This window comes from Epinephelus moara, chromosome 15, assembly GCF_006386435.1.
Source record: "Epinephelus moara isolate mb chromosome 15, YSFRI_EMoa_1.0, whole genome shotgun sequence".
Taxonomy (NCBI): domain Eukaryota; kingdom Metazoa; phylum Chordata; class Actinopteri; order Perciformes; family Serranidae; genus Epinephelus; species Epinephelus moara.
This window is the reverse complement of record NC_065520.1, coordinates 3,079,943-3,102,060: the sequence shown is the minus strand read 5'-3', so window position 1 is coordinate 3,102,060 and position 22,118 is coordinate 3,079,943. Positions and strand designations below refer to the sequence as shown.

The following is a 22,118-nucleotide window of genomic DNA, read 5'->3' as shown; positions in this document are numbered from 1 at the left end:
ATTCTGACACATCATTCATTCACCACAAATTGATCTTTCAAAATGACACCTTGTCATCTTAAGAGAACTGAGTGATCACTTTGCAGTGACAGCCAGCGCTGACTGATCTGACTCGCCTCAAACTCCACTTTTTTGTCTTATATTTGGAAACAAATCCACCTCGTCAGACTGCTCACTTTTCCTGTCGCTGATTAGATCCACAGCAACAACCCAACAAGCACTCTCTGACTTCAGCCTGGTTGTTTTATATTTAGCCATGATGGCAGCAGCCTTGGTTGCTAGGAGATCTCTGATGCAACTACAAAGGCTCTTTAGAGAGGAAACAAAATACTCCTGGCAGCCAAGAATGATCATGCATTATAGAGAGGTGCTGCAACAAAATGAAAGCGACGGAGGAGAAGTTTGAGAAGATGAAGTTTTCTTAATGAAGTTCGGGTAGCAGAAAATGAGTCACCCTGCTGCTGCGCACGGCTCCGTTATGGTAAATGGGCGAGCTGCCGGCTGAAGCGTTGTAGTAGGAGGAAGTGGCGCGGACCAGCGGCCTCTTGGCTTTCTCTTTACTGCCGTTGGAGTCATTGTCTTTGATGATGTCATACTGTCGGCAAAAGAGGGCGATGACAGCTGGGGAGGAAGGTGACAAAGTAAAACATCAAAAACAAGTGAACAAGCAAACACATTCATTTTTAATAATACTGAGATTTAGACAAAACAAAGCATTGTGAAGGTGTCACTGTGTGTAACTGTGATGATATTCCAGCAACTAATCAGCAGATTTATGCAGAATAATATTAATAATTAAAGCTGGGCTAGACAGAAAAGAAAAAGAAAGACTTTCATAATGAACCCAGCAATGCCAGAATTACAGTGTCAAGCAACATTTTCAGTACTTTCACTTGTACCAAAGTACTTTTACTAATGTAAAGGATGTGAATATTTCCTCCACCTCTGACAAACACCCACACACGTTGAGGCTGACCTGCCCACAGCAGCAGCACAGTGGTGATAATGAGCAGCTCTCCTGTCTGTAAGTGAGGAGTCATGCCAAGACCTTCCATTGCCGGTTCGTCTGAGGACAAATAAAGACTCAGTGTTGGCAAACTTTATCAACAAGGACAAAAAAAACATCCTCAAAGAGGACAGTAGTATAGTTTCAGAGCTCCACTAGCTGCTAAATAAACAACTGTATTAACTACTAAAAAAGACATAAATACAAATGACAGTTAATAAGAGGTGCTGTAAGTAGTGCAAATAAAAACAGGCAATACATATGAGAAAATAAATAATAAATAAATCATGTCAAAAATATCTGTGGATTTTGTACAGTTGGACAGGGCCAGGCTAGCTGTTTCTCCTTGTTTTTAGCTAAGCTAACTGGCTGTAGCTCCAACTTAAGCATACAGATATGAAAGTTGTATCTACAGAAGCTGAGAATGGCTGTGCTTCTGATTATTTCTTAAAAGCCGTTATCTTGAGAAATTAGTTAATTAATTTTGTTATCTGGAGAAAATGCGTTCATTATCTTTTTATCTCGAAACAAAAAATTTTGTTCCTTGAGATAACGAGTTAATAAATTCATTATAAAGTTTATTATTTCATTAACATTTCATTGTAGATCTTTAAGATAATGAGTTAGTTATTTCATTACCTTAAGAAAAGGATTTGTGTTCCCTGAGATAACAAAATAATTATTTCATTATCTTGAGGAAAAGGGTTTTGTTTCTGAGATAACGAGTTAAAAATTATTGCATTATCTTAAGAAAAACCTTTTTATTCCCTGGGATAATGACTTGATGATTGTCTCATTATCTTGATAAGAAAATGTTTTTGTAAAATAACCATTTAATTATTTTATTATCTGGAATAAAAGATTTTTATTTCCTGTGATAACAATTATTTCATAACCTTGAGAGAAAGATTTATGTTCTCTGAGATAAAAAGTCAATTATTTAATTATCTTGAGAAAAAGACTTTAATTCTTTGAGATTCTCTGACATAACTGTAATTTCATTATCTCAAGAACACAAGCTTTATTGTCTTGAGATACCAAGTTTATCATTTAATTATCTCTAGATAACGGAGCTTGTTTTCTCATGAGATAACAAAGTAATCAACTCGAGATTATGGCATAAGAAAACATAATTGGAAGCATGGCTGTTCTTGGCTTCTGTAGATCAATGTTCTCATCCAATTTTCAGCAAGAAAGCCAATTAGCATCACACTGTTACTTTAATTATTTGTTAACTTAATTAGCAAGGTCAAGAAGATGATTGCAGTAATATACAAAGTATTTTTTAGTTCAAATTAAGACAGTAGTAGATTGATGGAAGGAGGTTTTTGGTGGTTTAACTTGCACCCTACCCTTACCCTTGTTCTTACTCCTAAAAGTGCACATTTCTGAGTGATAAACTGAGTCAAGGTGTTGGAAAATCTGCTTTTAAAAAAGTAATAAGTTAAGTAAAATATATGTGTAATGTGCGTGTGTTTATTTACGGTGATCCAGGACTCCAGCTGGATAATGGTCACTCCTCTCCAAAGTCCTGAAGTGGATGGCACGGCTGGGCTGGCTGTCACCATGTGGCCCAACAGACTGCACCTAAACCCCCCCAACAAAAAAAGAGATTTAAAGTTTATTTAAGTGAAACTATGAAGTACTCCTCATATGCTTAAGGAAGGTTGGATGCAGCCGTAGTTCTGCACAGCTGACTGCTGGGTACAGTCCCAGATGACATTAACGGAGGATGACATTATGTAACGATGACAAGAAACTGGCTGGTGAGGGTATATTTAGCGAGCAAATGGTGCTTTGGTTTTTGGCTGGGATCCTGAATGATTGTTGGAGGACGAGTGCGGTGCTGTAGATGTAGAAGCAGACTGAAAGCTTGGAAAACAAAGAAGGGAGTATAGATTTCGGCTAAAGACTCATCTGGGGACATTTTCAGCAAACAAGCAAAGAATTCAAAAATGAAGAGAGAAATAAACAAATTTGTTGTTGTGTTTCTCACTCAAATACAAGATATTTCTCACAGCTATAGCAGATAGCAGAAAGTGTTAAGTTCAAGCATTATACAGGGAGAGAAATCCATCACCAGCACAATTACATACAAGAGGTCTAGCTGTGCCTCCGCCTACACACTAAACCCAAAGGTTAAATGCAACGAGTTTTCTGTAGAGGTTGCTGCAAGTCATTCTAGGAAAATGACTGACTGAGGCAGAAGTGGGTACAAAACAAAAGTCAATTACAACACTTTATCACAAAATACATCCCTACATTAATGTGAAAGTATCCTAAAGTTTGAGCTCTGCAAATCCCTTCACCAAACTCCACAGACAAATTATCTTATTTTCCCATCCTTTGTTCTACAGGAAGGTCAGAGGTGAAAAGATTAAGTCTCCACCCTCTGGGTGCTGGCGAGGCTTCAGTGCATTGCTCAATGAGACTTCTGCAGGACACCCGCCTGCTGACAAGCATATTTAACCGGGTCCGCCAGCTGAAGGACAATCTATATCAGTCTATTAAGCTATAATGGATTATAAAAAGTTTAATAGAGTCATGATAATGAAGTCACATTAGACGCTCCTCCTTCAGAGAGAAGCTGGAGTTTGTGCTGGCATTTGATTTAAGAAACTTTGAGCTGTAATAACGTCATAAAAAAGTGTGTCCATTATATACTGAGAGGAAGCTAATAAGAATAAAAATGAATTTTCAAAATGAAGTTCATTATCAGTGAAGTTCCTCAATTAAAGCTGCACTTCATATCTTTTTCTCATCACCAAATCTCCAGAAAAAAAATGTTGGTGTTGTATGTTAATGCAAACCATTGATACATTAAAACTTTACCTTTCAACAGAACACTGTGATTACTGTGCTTAGGTTAAGGCACAAAAACCACTTGGTTATGGTTCGGAAAAGATCATGTTTTTACTTTTTGGCTTTAGGGGGCACAATGCCCGCTGGAAACACAGCGATGTCTCTGTAAAAAAACAACTGCTTGTCGTGGCACTATCCTTGGTGTAAAAATGTCTTGGTGTAAAAACAACCCTTTTTTGTGGCACTATCCCAACAGGAAATGCAGCAATGTCTTAACTTCAATATAAGCACTTTAGGTGGCACTACCCTGGCAGGAAATGCAGCGATGTCATGGTATAAAATAATTATGCCGCCATCCTGGCAGGAAACGCAGTGATGTCTTGAGAAAAAAAACAACAGCTTTTTGGGTCATTATCTGGCAGGAAATGCAATGATGTCTCTATAAAAAACAACCGCTTTTTGTGCCCCTATACCAGTAGGAAATGCAGAGATGTCTCTGTAAAACACAACCTCTTTTCATGGCACTATCTTGGCAGGAAAGCAGCGATGTCTGGAGAAAGAACAACTGCTTTTCAGGTCATTTTTCCAGCAAAAAACACAGCGATGTCTCTGTAAAAAAAACTAACAAAAAAAAACAAACACTTTCTATGGCACTATCCTGGCAGGAAAAGTAGCAACATCTCAAGAAAAACAACTGCCTTTCAGGTCATTATCCCACCAGAAAACGCAGTGATGTCTCAGTAAAAAACAATGGCTTTTAGTGTCTAAAAAGCTGCCGGAGCAACAGCAATGACACACTAAATCACAACCAGTTTTATTGTTTGTTAGTCTCAAACAGTGGTATCAATGGTGTCCATGCCATCCAACATCCCCTCCACCTCCAGATGACAAACTCAGGTCATGTCAATTTAGAGGCGTTGCTATGATACGATTGAAATGTACAAATGTAATGTAATGGTTTGCAGAGACTTACAATGCCAAAATTTTCTTCTGGAGACTGGGCTGCTCACTGCAATGTTTTTACAACTTCAACAAACAATTCTTACCTGAAGTACCCCTGCTAGAAAGGTTTCATTGGCACCTCACAGTCATCCTCAGTGTGTGTGTGTGTGTGTGTGTGTGTGTGTGTGTGTGTGTGTGTGCCTCACCTGGACGCTGTAGTGTGTGTCCTCGTCCAGGTCCCACAGCACGCACCAGCGGCTGGACGTGTTCACCTCGCGGATGGAGCGCTGCATCAGGCCATCCTGCCTCTGGAGAGGAGACACGTGCAAACACAGGACATATGTTATAAACCCGCTGCACCATCATGGCTAATTTAACAATTTTATTTCACAATTTCAAGACAGACGTTATGAATGCAAATAAAATCCCCCCTCTGTAATGAGCAGCTTTGCTCCACTCATATAAATTCAGCTCAAACACTGACTGTCCCACGGGGGGGAATAAGGTCTGCAGGCAAGGTAACACCAGCAATCATCCTGTGGAGGAAACAGAGCCAGAGATACTCTGCTCTGTGCAAAAAGCAGTCTTTATGACAGAATACATGACCATCACCTCCCCATAGTTCATGGATAAACTGACTTTGACCTGGTGAAAAAATGTCTTTAAATTTCTGGCAAAAGCATGAGCTTATTTTCTTATTTTGCAAACCTTACCATACACAGCAAATGGAAAAACAATGAGACAGATTCATTAAAATCCACTTATTATCACCTTTATCAGTAGAACTGGGGGAATGTCTTCTCGTAAATGCTCCAGCATGTTCACCAGCTTGTCTCTGACTGTGTCTGTCTGCTGTTTGCTGCTGAGCAGGAAGTGAACAGTGGATTTTAAGAGCTTTTTCACTGAAAATAGCTGCCTGCTGTGGCTGAAAAAGGGTGCTATGGGAGCAGTGAGAGTGAACCAAAACAGTAAAACCAAAGTAATGAGACAACAATGCTATAACGCTTTGTGGAGCTGAGGATGATTTTCTCAGTGGGTTTGTCTCTAAGAGCGACACAATCACATACAAGTAGACATGTTTACATATAAAAATATTAATCATCGCTGCTTTAAGACTTATCTCTGGACAAAACTACTGAAATAATGTGGCTGTAATCTTATTTTAGAGATAATTCCAGTAGGTACTGTACAAGGGATTTACCTGAATCCCAATATTCAGAAAAGCACTAATAATGAGATGGAAACAGATATTTATTCTACCTGAAGCTTGTTGTTAATCAGGGAAAAAAAGTCATGACTGACATGTCTGTCTGAATCGATTCATATCAGCTGGAGTTCTCATTATACATCAAAATGAAGCTTAGAATCTGCAGTTTTAGCTGTATGTACATATTCTCTTTATTAACCCAATATAAATAAAATAAAATTTGACTTTGTATTTCATTCAAAGACTTTTGACTTAGCATCCACAAACACCCTACCAAGTACTCCATGGTGATAGATGGAAATCAAAAGAACTGGGACATAAATGTGGCATTAGGACAGAAAAAGTCCCTTGAAATAAATAAAAGTAGTCATTTGAAAAAAAACATCCTTTAAAAAAAAACAAAAAACCTCTCCCTCTCTCTCTCTCTCTCTCTCTCTCTACTTCAGTAAGAGGGTGTACAAATATATTTCATAACAATTATATGCTGTTATTACACGGCTCTATTAAATGCTGCATTCTGATTGGTCAGTCGCAGCATTCTGCGGTTCTGATATTACTGTGTAATGACCGCTGCTAGTAGCAACGGTCATTACACACAGTTGCTATGTAGCCCGGCGTTGCTATAGGGACGCTGCCCTGACAACAGTTACTTTTTTTATCGGGCTAAAGTAGCCGTTACCGCTTACAAAATGTATAATTAATCAATATTCTGTCTATTCAACTGATAATTAGCCGTGTAATAAGCGGGATAATGTATAATGAGCCGGTGAATACTGGGAAAACAACTCCCTTCAGGGGAATAGAACCCCGACGCGCAGCGGAGGGGTTCTATTCCCCTGTCGGGAGTTATTTTCCCAGTATTCACCGGCTCATTATACATTATCCCTTACTTAATAAAACAATTTGATGCTTTGGAGGCACAATTTCATTGCCAGTGAATATTTTCCTTGGAGATACAATATAATACAATACAATACATTTGCCTGATTTAACGTGATTTTGTGTATAAACCACACCCACTTCTGGTTGTCTATCTGAAAACAGAGACAGATCATTTTGTTGGCTGAACAGATACAGATAATGACGTATCTGTACTATGTACCTCTACTAGGTACTAAGGCTAAATGCTTTATTAAAACTTGCTTATTTCAAAGATTAAGATTCAATTATTCTAGACTAATTACACAGTGGTATAATGATACATTCAGATAACATTTTGTTTTTTGTTTTGTTTTGTTACTCTTATTACCCACCAGCTTAGCATCAGAACAACTGCTGTAGGGAAGACTTTCTAAAAATCCAAATTATGGTAGGCAAAACATTTATCTGAACAACCTGTTGTGTTCCACTAGATAAAGGTCTTCGATCCAGCCAGTAGTGGGTGTTAAAGTCCAGTTCAGAATGAGACACAAGTTTCCCAGTAAGTAAAAGTGGCTGTAAAGTACTGAAAGCTGAGAAAGAGTCAATAAATAAGAAGTCTGGCAGAACGCTCGAGGCTCTCCAGATGTCTGAATCACCAGAGACTCAGCAGAGTCAGAGTGTCTCCAGCTCCTCTGGCAGATGGTTTTATTGTCCCTCAGCACTAAAAGACATTAATATGTAATAAATCTTTATGGAGGCTAAAAGGATTGTTAATCAATAACTGTGACTCAGCTGCATCATTCTCTGATTTCGAACTAAAAATCCTTTAAATTAAAACTGCTGGAGCCTTAAAACTGTGTATCTGTCAGAGCTCCAACTGAAAAAAGTAAATGCTGCGTTATTGGTGTACTAAATCTACATGTATATTTTACCTTAAGTAGGCGTGATACTGGGCTTCACTGCTTTATCTTTGGCTGATTCTAATGTATTTTTAGGAGTGTAATAACAGTAAGTACTAACATTAAATGTTTTTCAGCAGTGAGCAGTGCCTGCCCACAGTCCACAGGGAAGGACAACCTGTATACATAAAAAGACTATTAAATCCTTGCTGCTGCTCTGTCAGCTTAATTTCTGCAGGCGTCTGGAAAAAACAGAATTTTTACCTCAGTTTCATGAGTATTTTTGTTAATAAATTGCACATTTTTTGCATTTCCGCCAACCAAACTTGCTTCTTTAATGTTCCCCTTAAAGGGTAACTTTGGTATTTGTAAAACTGGGCCCTATTTTCTCATGTTAGTGTCTTAAAACATTATTGAAAGGATCCCTACAGGGATAGACCTTTTTATTAAAGATTAAGATCATTTTTGTTTAACCAGAAACAGCCCCAATATTGCCATCACCATACCAACCAGACTCCATTTAAATATCAATAATTTTAGAGTGCAAAGAGGCAGCATATATATTTCACATCTAACTGGATGAATGAAGGGTTTATTTCAACCAAACCAGACTTAGTGATTGTTGGAACAATGCAAAGACAATACGGTTTCTGTGAGTTTTATTTTGTTTCTGTCGACTTTGAATGAAATGTGTTTTATAATGATAAAATTATTGTTTATTTAAATGGAGTTTGGCAATGGCAATTTCAGGGCTGTTTCTGGTTTAACAAAAATTATGCTCAATTGCTCATAAACGTTACATTGCAGCCTGTTTCGCCGCTGCCAGCTGTAGCACTCTCGCACAATACTGGACCTCTTTCAAAAATGGTTGTCCCCATTACTCAATTAGAACCAAAGCATGGGAATATAGGGTCAATGTTGAAAAATACCAAAGTTACCCTTTAAAGTTTCCATTCCCAAACAACATCTGACCTTTATACACCAATTAGCCAAAACTTAAAACCACTGACAGTTAATGTGATCAATGATCATCTTGTTACAATGCAGTCCTGCTGGGAGACCTTGAGTCTTGGCATTCATGTGGATGACACTTGGTAGCCTACACACCATCCACCTAAACACCATTTAAGACCAAGTACACCCCCTCGTGGCAACAGCTCTCCCTGATGGCAGTGCCCCCCGCAGCAGGACAATGCACCATGCCACATCCCAAAAAATGTTAAGGAATGGCCAGAGGAACATGACAAAGAGCTCAAGGCAAAGACCTGGCCTCCAGACTCCCCAGATCCCAGTCTAACCAACATCCATCGGATGTGCTGGTACGTACTTGGATTGGACTTGGCTCTGACCCCTGGAGGAATGTACACAGGACCTCTGGGGTCGTCCCGTGGTGTCTGGAATCGGAGTGTTGGCGCCAGATCCTTTGAGCACCGCTTTGTCACATTCCTCGAGCCATTCCTGAGGAGGTTTTGTGGCATGGCATGGTGCATTGTCCTGCTGGGAAGGGGGGCACTGGCATCAGGGAGTGCTGTTGCTATGAAGGGGTGGAGCATGCCAGGTGGCATCCATATGACTGCAGGACCTCAGGTTTCCCAGCAGAACATTGTATTGTAATGAGATGATCAATGTTATTCACCTGTCAGTGGTTTTAATGTTATGGCTGATTGGTGTAAGCCTTAGAAACAGTAAGACAAATACGTTATGTAATTGTCATCAAACTGAAAGTAGGGGAGACGTGTCCTCATCATCTCCAGTGGAAACTATGCTATCTACATTTGCTGTCAGTACTAAAAAGTCTCCTAGAAAGATGAATTGTAATGAGACCAATAAAGTACTTTACTATAGTGGGAAATGTTTTTCTCATTCTCTAAAAGAGAACATAAAGCCAAACATGAAAGGATAAACTTGCTGGAACAAAGGTTTTGTAAGGTCTTTGATTCTTGTGGCTGTGCAGGTGGTGATGGCATATTCCACAAAGAAAAGATGGTTTGACATGAAAAAGCAAAAATTCAATAAGAAAACTGGAGTTAAGCTCTGAGCTCTGCTGGTTATGGTTTAACTGAGACAAGTGGAAGCCTTAGAGGCTTTTCAAAGGGTTGTAAAATGTGTCTTCTGTGAGGACCCTGACCCTGAAATCTACAGGTGAAGACAAAGTTTGGTTATACAGCTATTTTTACGTGAATAAAGTAGCTTAACACCCTTTCACCAGTGAAAAGCCACAGATAAACAAACCTCTTCTTGTCACAGGCTGTCAGTTTTCTTCTTGTAGCAGGTTAAGAAACACGCCTACAGTCGAAAACAGACACTATCTACCGGCGCAGCATGGATTTATTTGATCAACGTCCGCCCACACGTACACATTAATCATCAATTGACCTTGTGATAGTTTGGGATTCATGAATCAGAATGAGGATTATTGTGCATCTCGCATATACAATCTCAAAGTGTGTTACTTCCTCCGAATGTTTGAAAGCGCTGTTCTGTTGCGTAATGTGTGAATCTCAGCAGCCGGAGCTTCTGGGATTTGGAACAACTTCAGATGAGTGAAACAACTCTTTGTCTGAGCAGATTCACTCGTCCTGCTTCTCCTTCACAAACAGAAGGCTCAGCTTGTTACTGAGAAATAGTGTATATGAAATAATCTACTGAAACAAGCCAGTGGGTCCAAACGGAGCCTAAAGCCTGACATAGAATCAGTGTTGCTTGTTTTGTTTTTTACACCTTAAAAGGAGAAAAGATGTCCAAGAAAAATGATTGACTGCAGCCTTTTACATAACTGCATTTCTTTCCCTTTTGTACATGTTCACCCTCATCCAGAGCCACTTTTGATGACTAACAGCAGAAAAAAAGGAGCTCAGTAGATAAAACCTCCTGCATGGATACCCGCCACCTGCTCCCATCACCTCCCCTATTAATATTTGAGCAAGGTTTTTACATAAGAGCTTCCTGAGGTTATGGCAGGAGATGTTTTACATTCTCATCCTCTGTTTTCTTGAAAATGCCATGAGGTTGATGGATTCTAAGTCAGACGTGAGGCAACTTTACAAAAAAAAAAAAAAAAAGAGCTGTTTGGCATCACTGCTGCTGCTGCCGCCGCAGTGGATGTTCCTTCAGTGAGGCGGGTCCCAGCCAAATCATTTCCACTAATGGAGACAACTCCCACTCAGAGGTCAGCTAATGTCTGATTCTCCTATTGCCAAACTGTGGGTGGTAAAAACTGATTAGAATGAAGCACGCTGAGTTAGCAGCCCAAGCGTCAGAAGATGTGAGACGAAGAAAATGTGGTGATATATGAGGACTATAAATGTTGAGTGACTCCAAACCAGGTGTGTTTGTAACCCCAGGGGACGGCTTCTGGGGGGAGGGGAGGGCTACAAATCCCTCCTCCCCCAGCCAAAAGAGTTTAGCTGGCTCTCGGGCTGTTGAACAGGCTGGAGTGAGAGTCTCTCTCAATTGCATATTTAAAAATAGCGGGGTTAGTCCTTCTCAGGCAAGAGCAGAAGTCTGGTGTTGCCAGAATGCACCGGAGAAACCAATTTTTTTCTTTAAGTAGGAATAGAAAACACTCATCAGCTGCTTTAGAAGGTACAACTCTTAAACTGCTCATTAATGTAAATAGCTTATCAGCCAATCAAGTGGCAGCATCTCGATACATTAAGGCATGTAGACACTGTCAAGACGACCTGCTGAAGTTCAAACCGAGCATCAGAATGGGGAAGAAAGGTGATTTAAGTGACTTTGAATGTGGCATGGTTGTTGGTGCCAGACGGGTTGGTCTGAGTATTTCAGAAACTGCTGATCTATTGGGATTTTCACGCAGAACCATCTCTGGGGTTTGCAGAGGATGGTCCAAAAAGAGACAATATCCAGTGAACGGCAGTTTTCTGGGTGAAAATGCCTTGTTAATGCCAGAGGTCAGAGGAGAAAAATCCAGTGACAATGAGTTCACTGTATTCCAATGGCCTCCACAGTCACCAGATCTCAATCCAATAGAGCACCTTTGGGATGTGGTGGAACAGGAGATTCACACCATGGATGTGCAGCTGACAAATCTGCAGCAAGTGTGTGATGCTATCTTGTCAATATGGACCAAAAACTCTGAGGAATGTTTCCAGCACCTTGTTGAATCTATGGCACCAACAATTAAGGCAGTTCTGAAGGCAAAAGGTGATCCAACATGGTACTAGCGAGGTCTACCTAATAAAGCCCCAACTATGGCGCTAAAATATCAGTAGCCAAAAGCCAGGTTTTCACCAAAAACTTTCAGTAGTACCTGTTCAACCAAAAGTAACCCCTACAGATGTGCACCTGTACCTGTAATATCGAGTCTATATTTTTAAACGCTCATTACTAAGAGTATATGTCATCAAAGAGAGACAGTAAAAACTAAAGTAAATGGTCAAAGTTGTCATATTGAAATTTAAGGTGTGTTGATGTATTCACGTCATCAGCTCATGTGTCAAGTAACATTACAAGTGAATGTTACACCTTAAAAGTTGCAAGCAGTTGGCCCAGTGAATTAAATTATTTATTCTCAGACTACAGCTGCTGTGAGAGGCAGCAAAACATCCGTTCACTTTATAGTTATAGTTTACTAATATATGTAAGCTTTGCCAAGGTATGAACAATGGTTACATGAGCTGCGTGACAGCTTTCTATTGACCAATCAGCAGATTGTGGTGTTTCTAGCGCCACCTTTAAGTACCAGATCTGTGTTCTAGGTAACTCAATAGAGGGGTGATGAAAGATGGAAACAGTAAGAAATGGTTCTATTAGTACCATCCACAACTTTTCACAATGGAAACTGAAAATGTGTAACGAACTGAACTGAACTGGGGAACTGGTGGAAATGGGGCTTAAAGAAGTATTTCACTGTTGTTAAGCCTTTTAATAAAACTAAGATGTCTCTGCAGTAAATAGCTGTAAATAGCTGCAAGTGCTTTTGAAACTGGTGCTACAGGACCACAGAAAACAGAGGAAAAGGATGCTTTCGCTCAAAAGAGAGAGAACCTAGAACTACCAGAATGCACTGCACTGCACCAGACCAATAAAGACTTGGGCTGGTGGGTGATGTAATGCGGAACCGCCCATTGGAAACAATGGTGGCTGGCTGGCAAAAAACAATGCCTGAATGCCTAAAACATGTTTCAGAGGGTACGTCCCAAGTCTCTTATTTTATACTGCTAACTCCTAACTCCTTACTTGAACCGGAAGTCGCTCGAGCTCCGCCATCTTTAAGGCCGTCTCATGTCTCTTATTCCTGCCAGTAAGGAGTTAGCGTTAGGCGTTAGGAGGGATCTGTTAGGTGCGATGAGTAAGGTACGGATCAAAGCTGGTTACGGCTTTGATCCGTAACCGGCGTATCCGGCGTATCCATAACCAGCAAATATAATGTGACTTGGGATGTACGCCAAATGCTGGCTCCGTTATGGAGCTGTGCCGCCCATAGGTGCCGCCGTCACCAGAATAGGACGTCGCTTTACGTGACGCTTCAGAGTAAGGCCGTCTCATGTCTCTTATCAGCAATCCTCGCTCCTCACTCCTAACTCCTGACTCCTTAAATGTTTTCCTAAGTGGGAGGGACTAAACAGTTAGGTAAGGTGGCTAGGTTAGGTGGTTAGCAGTAATTTTAAGGGACTTGGGACGTACCCCTAGTAACAGAATCTTGGTTTATATTTGATCAACGCTGCTGAGTTTTACCGTTTTTTCAGCCTCTGTTTTCACTTTGGAGGAAACAGCATGGTGCCCACTTGCTGTTCACAAAGTCTTGCTATTACAGCTAAACATGGCCCTAAACTATATTTTAAAAACATTTTAGGCAAGAAATAAACAATACAGTAACACAGTCTTGATATATATCTGTTTAAGAGTACTGTCTGTAGTGGAAATGCTAAACAGACCCAGGGTCTAGGTACACGTCTGTAGGGGTTACTTTTGGTTCTAAAGGTACTATACCAAAAGTTTGTGGTGGAAACGGGGCTTTATGCTACTGATATTTCAGTGCCATGGTTGGGCCCACAGTTTCTAACTTGCACAGACTAAACACCCCCTGCCCCTGTACTCTCTGTGCCACTAGGGGATAGAGAGCAGGTAGGGCAGGTTAACAAGGGAGGTGGCATCCACCCTTACCAACCCCTGAAATGAGACATGAGACATACTGGTTCTGAACAGCCTGTGGGAAGAATGAACATGTAATAGTGTGTCCATTCTTGATTAAAAGGTCTGTCTTCATTGTATGCTTTTCTCTCTCTTTAGAGCATGCCATGTTTCTTTCCTCTGACTCACTTATTTCTCAGACTGTTGTCTCTTGTCTTATCTCTCCCGTGTGTCTGTCACTCACCAGGTGCTTTTCATGATGCTAAGGTATGCCTCCTCACATTCTCTCTCCTACTGTGACCCAGATATCATTCCCCCTTCATGCATGTTCTTCCAATTTCTCTAAATGCACCTCGAGGAGCAAGGAGGGAGGAGGGTTCTGGAGGAGCTTAGAGCAAGGAAACACAAGTGTATCCTACTGTACATGGAAGTCTTTTATAGAGTGGTGTGAGGTATACATTTTGCACTTCCTTATTCAGTCATCAGGCCTTCACCTGTGTCACCTGTATTGTTACCTATGTTTGCTTTACTAATTTAGGCCCCATCTTGTGGTTAAATAAAAACACACCTGGCAAAGAACAAACCAAAAAAATCAAATTCCAGTATCTCGAACAAATTATATCTAAGCTAAATAATACCATGAACTAAGCATGTAATGAACAACAAATATTCCTTTTTCCTTACAAGCTTATTTTATCTTTTGCTTACAGATAAACTTTTTAATAAGGCCTATCTTTAAGTATTAAGCTTTGATTTGAATTTTTTGGTTTGTTCTGTTGCCTGGATTGCTGTGTTTTTATGTAACCACAAGATGGTGCCTCAATTAGTAGAGCAAACACAGGTAACAATACAGGTGACACGGATGATGAGCTGATGACTGATTGTTATTCTATAGGATGAGTTAAGAGCAGTTGAATATTGCTACCCTAATCTAACTTGTGAAGAGATGAGGACTTTAATCCACTATAAGGAAATGGCTCTTAGAAAATTTGTACCCTATCCTGAACATAATTACTGATTAAAAATCGACATGTTAAAATAACCAGAGATTCCTGAGGACTGTGATAGGTGGAAATGGAATAAAAAAAAAAAAGACTCTTTTTTTTTTCAAATATTTTTTTACCTGCATAGACACCTTTATTTGACAGTTACGAGACAGGAAATCACGGGAGAGAGAGGGGATGTGACATGCAGCAAAGGTCCTCCGGCCAAGATTCGAACCGGGGTTGGCTGCGTACGTGGCATTATACTCCGCTATGCCATGGCCACCCCACACTAGCTTTGTGTCCCATCTTGGCCACCCCAGTAAAAATGTCCTGGATACGCCACTGCGTGGGGCACCATTCCCAAAATGTTAAAATCAGTTAAAGACATCAGTCTCATAAAATTCACTAAACTATCAATTTGGAATTTTTATTAATACTTAAATTAATAACAGTAACCAAATTTAATAGTAAAGCCTGTAGTATTTCGGAGTTCTTGATGCAGCAGAGGTTGGCTATTCATTCACCCTTGTGCAACATTAAACAGACAGCAGGTATGATTCCAAAAATTATATTTATTCATAAAGTGAGCAAAGCAAAACCAAAACACACAAATTCTAACTAACTAACTAACTAACTATATACAAGCTTGGTGAGTATGTGTGTGTGTGTGTGTGTGTGTGTGTGTGTGTGTGTGCGTGTGTGAGAGAGAGAGAGAAAGACAAAGGCGGGTGTAGTAATCAAAGTGTTGTTTGGCCTACAAAACAAAATGGCAGACAACAAAGAACTACAAGACGGCCGAATCAAAGCTGGCTTCCGATCAGGGGAGGTGTTTGTCTGATGGTGTGGTGTGGTCAGGAAAAAGACAAAGGAAGAGAAGCTGGAACTTTGAGTTGCCTGTTTGGGTACAGCTCTGTTGAAAGCCTATTTGTAAATGAGTCTATGTGAAGGTGATATGTGTTGCAAAGGCTCTGGATTAGTACAGAGGATGTTTAGCTGCATGCAAAACGTTGTCTGTGAACAGCATTAGCAAACTTACATCACCTAACATAACTAACCAATGACCTAACTGCAACCAATCACAACAATAACTCACTAACAGCGTTAAATCACAATCAACAAGTTAAAACAGTCTTGTTTACCCTGTACAGCTGTGATAAAGCTATGCCCAGTTGTTACATTACCGATCCTTGAATGGATGGAAGAAAGAGTCACATGGTGGTGTGCTGCTTTTGTTAGCTGGCAGAGGAAGGCTGGAAAGAGCTGTGGTTCCAGATGCAGATCCGAGGAAGGTGGTCACTCGGGGTCTTTGCAGAGTTAGACGCTGGGGTTCTCCTTGTCACTGGAAAGTTAGTTGCAAACCTTGTGCTTGCATACTAATTTCTCTGGTTCAGGTTTGAGAGCCCAGAAGGCTCTGTCTGGGCCGGCCAAAGGCCCAGGAGCCAGAGGTGGTGTGAGCTGGTCGACAGCTCACGAGCAAGACAAAGACTGTCTGAAGGGAGCAGACCTTCTACAGTTGGCATCACAGAGTCGCATGTCACTGTAAAAGTCCTGTCCAATGAAGTTTTAGACTTGTCTCTCAGAGAGGTGTGAGTTGGGGACCCCCTGTGGAGAAGGGTTTCAAATAACTGTCCTCTGTGAAGAACAAAGACCATCTCTCACCATATCAGATGGCAAGAGGAGAAACCTTCACAGGTCCAGTTAAGATTTTAACCTTTGACAAATCATCTGTGGTCCAGTGAATCCCAACAAGACTGTATGTAAACCTTACATTTCCTTTGAAAACGGAAGTGTATTTTGAAAACAGACAATGCGTGTAACAGGCAGAACTTGAAAGTCAACAACCAACACACCCAGGGTACCTTGCATGTCATATCTCAACGTGAAAAGGTCCATGACCAAACATCAATATATGACGAGGTTGGAGTGAGAATGTGTTGTACAAATGCAGTCTTGACCAAACCAACCTAAATGAGGGTTCAAGTATGTGAAAACATTGTTTCATATAATTAAGTGTTCAATAACATCTAATGTGAAGTTGGAGCAGGGAAAAGTTGGAGACAACTGGTCTAATACCCCGTTTCTACTTATTTTCTAAGAACTCCATATCTCATTTCCATTACCAAATATCTGTCAGCGCTTTCCTGCTAATTGGATACTTAGAAAGTTCCAGATCTTCTTTTGGCTGCAAACTTTTCTAATCAGGAGATTTTTAAAAAAATCATTACTTTAAAAAGGACTTACGTCAACCAGCAGCCAGCCTTGACATTAACAAGCTTAATGTTTATGAGTGAATTCCCCTGACATTTCCAAACTTTTAAGGGAGACTATCTCTCGTGACTCAAAGCTTCTGGCCCCATGAATGACGCAGCATTTTAAAAACCTCCAGTGAAAAGAAGCCCCTCCTCGCGAGATAAAGACAATCAGAAAAAAATAGATAATTCAACTTTGGGAATGCTGTTTTGTAGCCCCAAGCATGGCAGCCATCCAAGTTTTCTGGGCATTCAATCCATAATTTATATCCCTTCAATTTGTATCTCTGCAAAATTAATTGGCCACAAACCAAATGAGAGCACAGAGGGGGAAAGGGGTTAGATCAGGGTGAATTTGACGTGAGACAGATTGATTTATTATTTTCCAAGCTTTTTGAGGATTAAAGCAATTAAGAAAAATCAAAATTTGAGCTCTGTTGCCATGAACACTGGAGTAAACACACACACACACACACACACACACACACACAGTGATGATAATGTGCTACTGTACCTGCTGTGAGATGGAGTATCCAATGACGGTGTCTCCCTGAGGGACGTTCCAGGTCACCATGGCCGAGTGCGCCCTCAGCTGGGTCACTGAGACATTCACTGGAGCTGCTGGCACAGCTGTAAACACAATACAGACATTTGTATTCTTAGTTGTTAGGGATGGTCAGTAACACACTTTGGAGTCTTGCATCTAGTTTGAGCACTCGTGTCATGGTGCAGCAAAAAATAATTAACTCAAACTCTACTACAGTTCATGGAAAATACACAATATGTGTAATTATTAAGTGCAAAAGTATGTGGACATGCCAACATTACACCCTAATAAGCATCTGCTGCTATAACAGCTTCCACTATTCTGTTCTTGTACAGATAAACAAACCCCTGATTCCAGTCTTTATGCTAAACTAAACTAACTGGCTGCTAGCTCCAGCTATATATTTACCACCAGGGTTATGGAACAACGAAATACAAGAAATATCAGTACATATTTATAATACAAAATATTACTAACTTTATGTTGTTAAAGTTACAGTTTAAATTGGTGGTATTTTGAATACAGTTACTGTCTTTAAAAAATAGATTATGTGAAGGGATTACTTTTTTGTTTTTGTTTTATTTGCTCTAATGCTGTGTCCTATCTGAATGTGATGCACGTGAGCTGAACTTTTGTTGGACACCCTGTTTCTTTTCTTTTCTTTTTTTTTTTGGTAACATATTTTATTCAGGAACATTACTTGAGTACATACAGGTAAACTCTTCGACAAAATATAAATTAGCTAGTAATGTTCCTTTTTTCATAAACAAGACAAACACAACCAACAACAACAAAGAAACACACCTCAGACAAATACACAAAACAAAAACCAAACAAAAAAACCCCAAACAAAACAAAAACATTCTTCCTGTTCCCCCAACCTGTCCCATCCATCAGGTCACCTCTCACAATATACACATCACTTCTGCACAGTATACATCAATTATACAATCAAAAGATAAGTTACAAAAAGACTATAAGTTTGGGTGAATTATACTAAACATTAATACAATGACCCTTTCAATTCATTCTATTTGAAGTTACAAAGAGAGAAAAAAGAAAATTAAACAAGAAAAGGGCAAAAAAAGAGTAAACAATGACTCACAGTTTGTCATCAGGCAGATAAATCCCCCCGTGAGAGGGTAACCAGATCATCTGTAAGGTAGCTAAATAGAGGTTTCCATAACTCATGGAAAATGTCTTGGCTACCCTTGGCTCTAGCAGAAAGTCTCTCCATTGGCAATACCCTAAATATTTCCCGGTACCACTGAGAAATTGTAGGAGGATTTTCTGGCCAAAAAAAAAACATGTTTTTAAGAAGCAAATAATAAGAAGTATTAAGAGACAGATTCTTATCAGGCAGATTAAGGTGAAACAGACCTGGGGCCTCATTTATAAAAGAGTGCTTAGGATTCATACTTAAAGTTGACGTGCGCCAAAAAATAATCTGATTTATAAAACCGTGCGCACGCAAACTTGTACGCAATGTTCTCTTTATACACACAGACCTCCTGGAGTTGTGCGCACCCAGATCCGCCTCATATTCCGCCCTCTACACGCCCTAGTTCAACCATAAATGGTTATGCAAATCACCTCATGAATGTGATCTGCATATAAATAAGCCTGCATGCGAGTGTTCTCTCGTTGTAAGTCACGGCGACAGGTGTGAGAAACTAACCAAAAAACAGAATTTCTCCGAGACCGAGCTAGAGACCCTTTAACGGGAGGTGGAGGACTGAAGAAAGATTTTATTTGGTGGCCACAGCAGCGGGATCACTAATAAAAGAAAGCGAAAAAAAGTGGCAATACATCAACGCTGCTGATGCTGTCAGCTGTGTCTGTGGGACTGCATGGCAGTGACAGAACAAAAAAAAAGTGGTCTGATCTAAAGGTAGACCAAATATTTCTACTCCTTTACCAACATGTAGTTAATGTGTTGCTTTTAAATTTGAGGATGTTTGACATTGATGTGCGACATAAAGAATCACATTTATTAAAGGTGGAGGCAAAAAGGAGTATGTGCCAGTGCCATCTTGCGCAATTACGCACGAGGGTCACCGCAGTATTTATATGTTTATGGCAATTAGTCTGATCAGACACCCGGCCTGAATTACAGCATGAACCAGTGGTATCCCTGTCCCAAAATACAACGTGTAATTTGAAATACAATTCAAAGATGAAAGTGTAATAGGCGAACACGTTTCTTCATGCCGGTTTTGTCATGAACAGCACATGTCTAAGTAGGGCTGATGAAATGAGTGTAACGGTTGTGCTTAATGGCTGTATTTCGAGACATGATAAATGCACTGGAAATATTTAGCTAAATAAATAAATATATTCCATGCAGTCGCGCCGTCCTCTCCCCCTCCTGCGCTCACAGAGTGGACAATGAGACGTTAGAGGCAGTGTGGATTAAATACGTATTTAGAAAGAATTTCAATTCAGGATTTGAGTTGGATTTTACAGCGTTTTTATGAAATATTATCACTCACTCCAAGCGCAAAATAAGGCTGCTGGATTTAATTCCAATGATAATGTGGATCTAAGGTGGATATAGCATGACATTAAATTTGTGTCGCCACTTCCCAGTGTCTTCCAAAATGTGCGCACGCATGACTCAGAGTCATGCACATTCTCCTGCCAAGTTTATTTTTATAAATCACAACCTTTGCGTGGTAAGTGGCGTACGCCACTTTCAAGCCCCGTTTTGTGCTTAAGCAAGCTTTATAAATGAGGCCCCTGGTGTTTTTTCAATCCTGGTTTCTAAAATCAAATTTAATTCTTTGGTCACTGATGACCAGAATTCAGAAATAATGGGACATTGCCACAGACAGTGTATGTAAGTACCAGTCTCTATTTTGCAATTCTGGCAAAAAAGGGAACGACTGGAATCAAATTTATTAAGAATGTAGGGTGTTCTATGTTGTCTATGCAAAATTTTATATTGAGTTTCCTTAAATTTGTTGCAGCCATATGTATCATAACATGCAAGGATGCACTCAGTCCAGTCGTCTGCTTCATACTTAATCCCCAGATCTCTCTCCCAAACTGTCTGAATGTGATTAACATTATGTTCATTCCAGGAATCAAGTGTGTGACAAAAATATGAAATAAACCTTTTAGTTTTAGTGAACTCTCTAAGACACTTATCGAGGAGACTGACCACTGGACCACCAGAAGGTAGCAAAATATCTGTTTGAATAAAATGACGGATCTGTAAAAAAACAAAAAAATATGTGTGTGGTATACCAAACTGAGCTTGAATCTGTGTAAAAGACATTAACGAGTTCTCTGAGTATAGGTCACCAATAACTCCAATGCCCTTACTGTGCCAAAGAGAAAAAATCTTGCTATTAATGCCTGGGGGAAAAGCTTTATTCCCACTTAAAGGAGTTAAGGAAGATGAAAACCCCTTCCTCCCTATATAAGCCACCATCTCTCTCCATACCTTTACAGTATTATATATAACTGGGTTATTTCTGAGGTTGGTTGTTATCTGCTTTTTTTCACATGTTAACAAACTAAGAAGATTTGAAGGTAGACAACACCATTCATCCATATGACCCTGTACTCCTTTAAGATAATTATGTATCCAGTCAGATATGCCCAGTTATAAAACAAAATATTAGGGAGTCCTAATCCCCCTCTGTCTATGGGAAGCTCTAATGTCTTCATTTTTAATCTGGGTCTTTTACCACGCCAAATAAATTTACTGAGATCTTTCTGTATACTCTTGACTATATGTTTCGTGATCCATAAAGGTAGCATTTGCATCGGATGAAGTAGGAGTGGAAGAACATTCATCTTGATTAAATTTACTCTTCCAATCCACGAAATAGGAAGATCCATCCACCTGTTAATATCACTCAATTAAGCTTGAACAGATCTTTCAGATTAGTTATTCCTAGATAAGTAAGTCTTGATGTAGACCATCTGAAAGGGAAGTTTATAATACAGGGTGGATCAGTAACACCCCCTAGTGGCATTGCAACTGAGTTGTCTAAATTAAACTTATAACCTGACTCCAGCCCGAATGACTCAGTTATTGACAAAATGGCAGGGATCGATCTTCCTGGATTCAAAACAAAAAGTAAAACATCATCAGCATATAATGCTATTTTAAGACTATTCTGCCCCAACTTAATACCAGATATATCAGGGCTGTTTCTAATTGCCTCTGCAAACGGTTCAATGGCTGCAGCAAATAGCAAAGGTGAGAGGGGATCCCCTTGGTGTGTGGATCTACTCAACCGAAAAGATGGAGTTAGGGTACCATTAACCATTACCTTAGCACTAGGAGAATAATATGTAAGTTTGATCCATTAAATAAAAACTTTACCTGTACCAAATTTTTCCAGGACTTTGTAAAGATAGGGCCATTCTATCCTGTCGAATGCCTTTTCGGCATCGAGTGAGATAACTAGTCCTTCACTCTGTGTTTCATTTGGAGAGCAGTTTACTGTCCACATTTATTAAGCTGATCGGCCTGTATGAACCGCATTGATCAGCGGGCCTATCTTTCT

The 22,118-nt window shown here is 39.9% G+C and overlaps 1 protein-coding gene across 1 annotated transcript in view; it reads right to left on the bottom strand.

The window, feature by feature from the left end:
* Positions 1–22,118, bottom strand: part of LOC126401634 (fibronectin type III domain-containing protein 4-like) — a 61,292-nt gene that overhangs the window by 4,671 nt on the left and 34,503 nt on the right. Inside the window, exons 2-6 of the mRNA XM_050062975.1 lie at positions 17,563–17,678; positions 4,957–5,058; positions 2,491–2,593; positions 977–1,066; positions 455–621 (exon numbers count right to left, since the gene is read on the bottom strand). Of these exons, the coding sequence (XP_049918932.1) occupies positions 455–621; positions 977–1,066; positions 2,491–2,593; positions 4,957–5,058; positions 17,563–17,678 (578 nt within the window). The remainder of the gene's footprint in view (positions 1–454; positions 622–976; positions 1,067–2,490; positions 2,594–4,956; positions 5,059–17,562; positions 17,679–22,118) is intronic.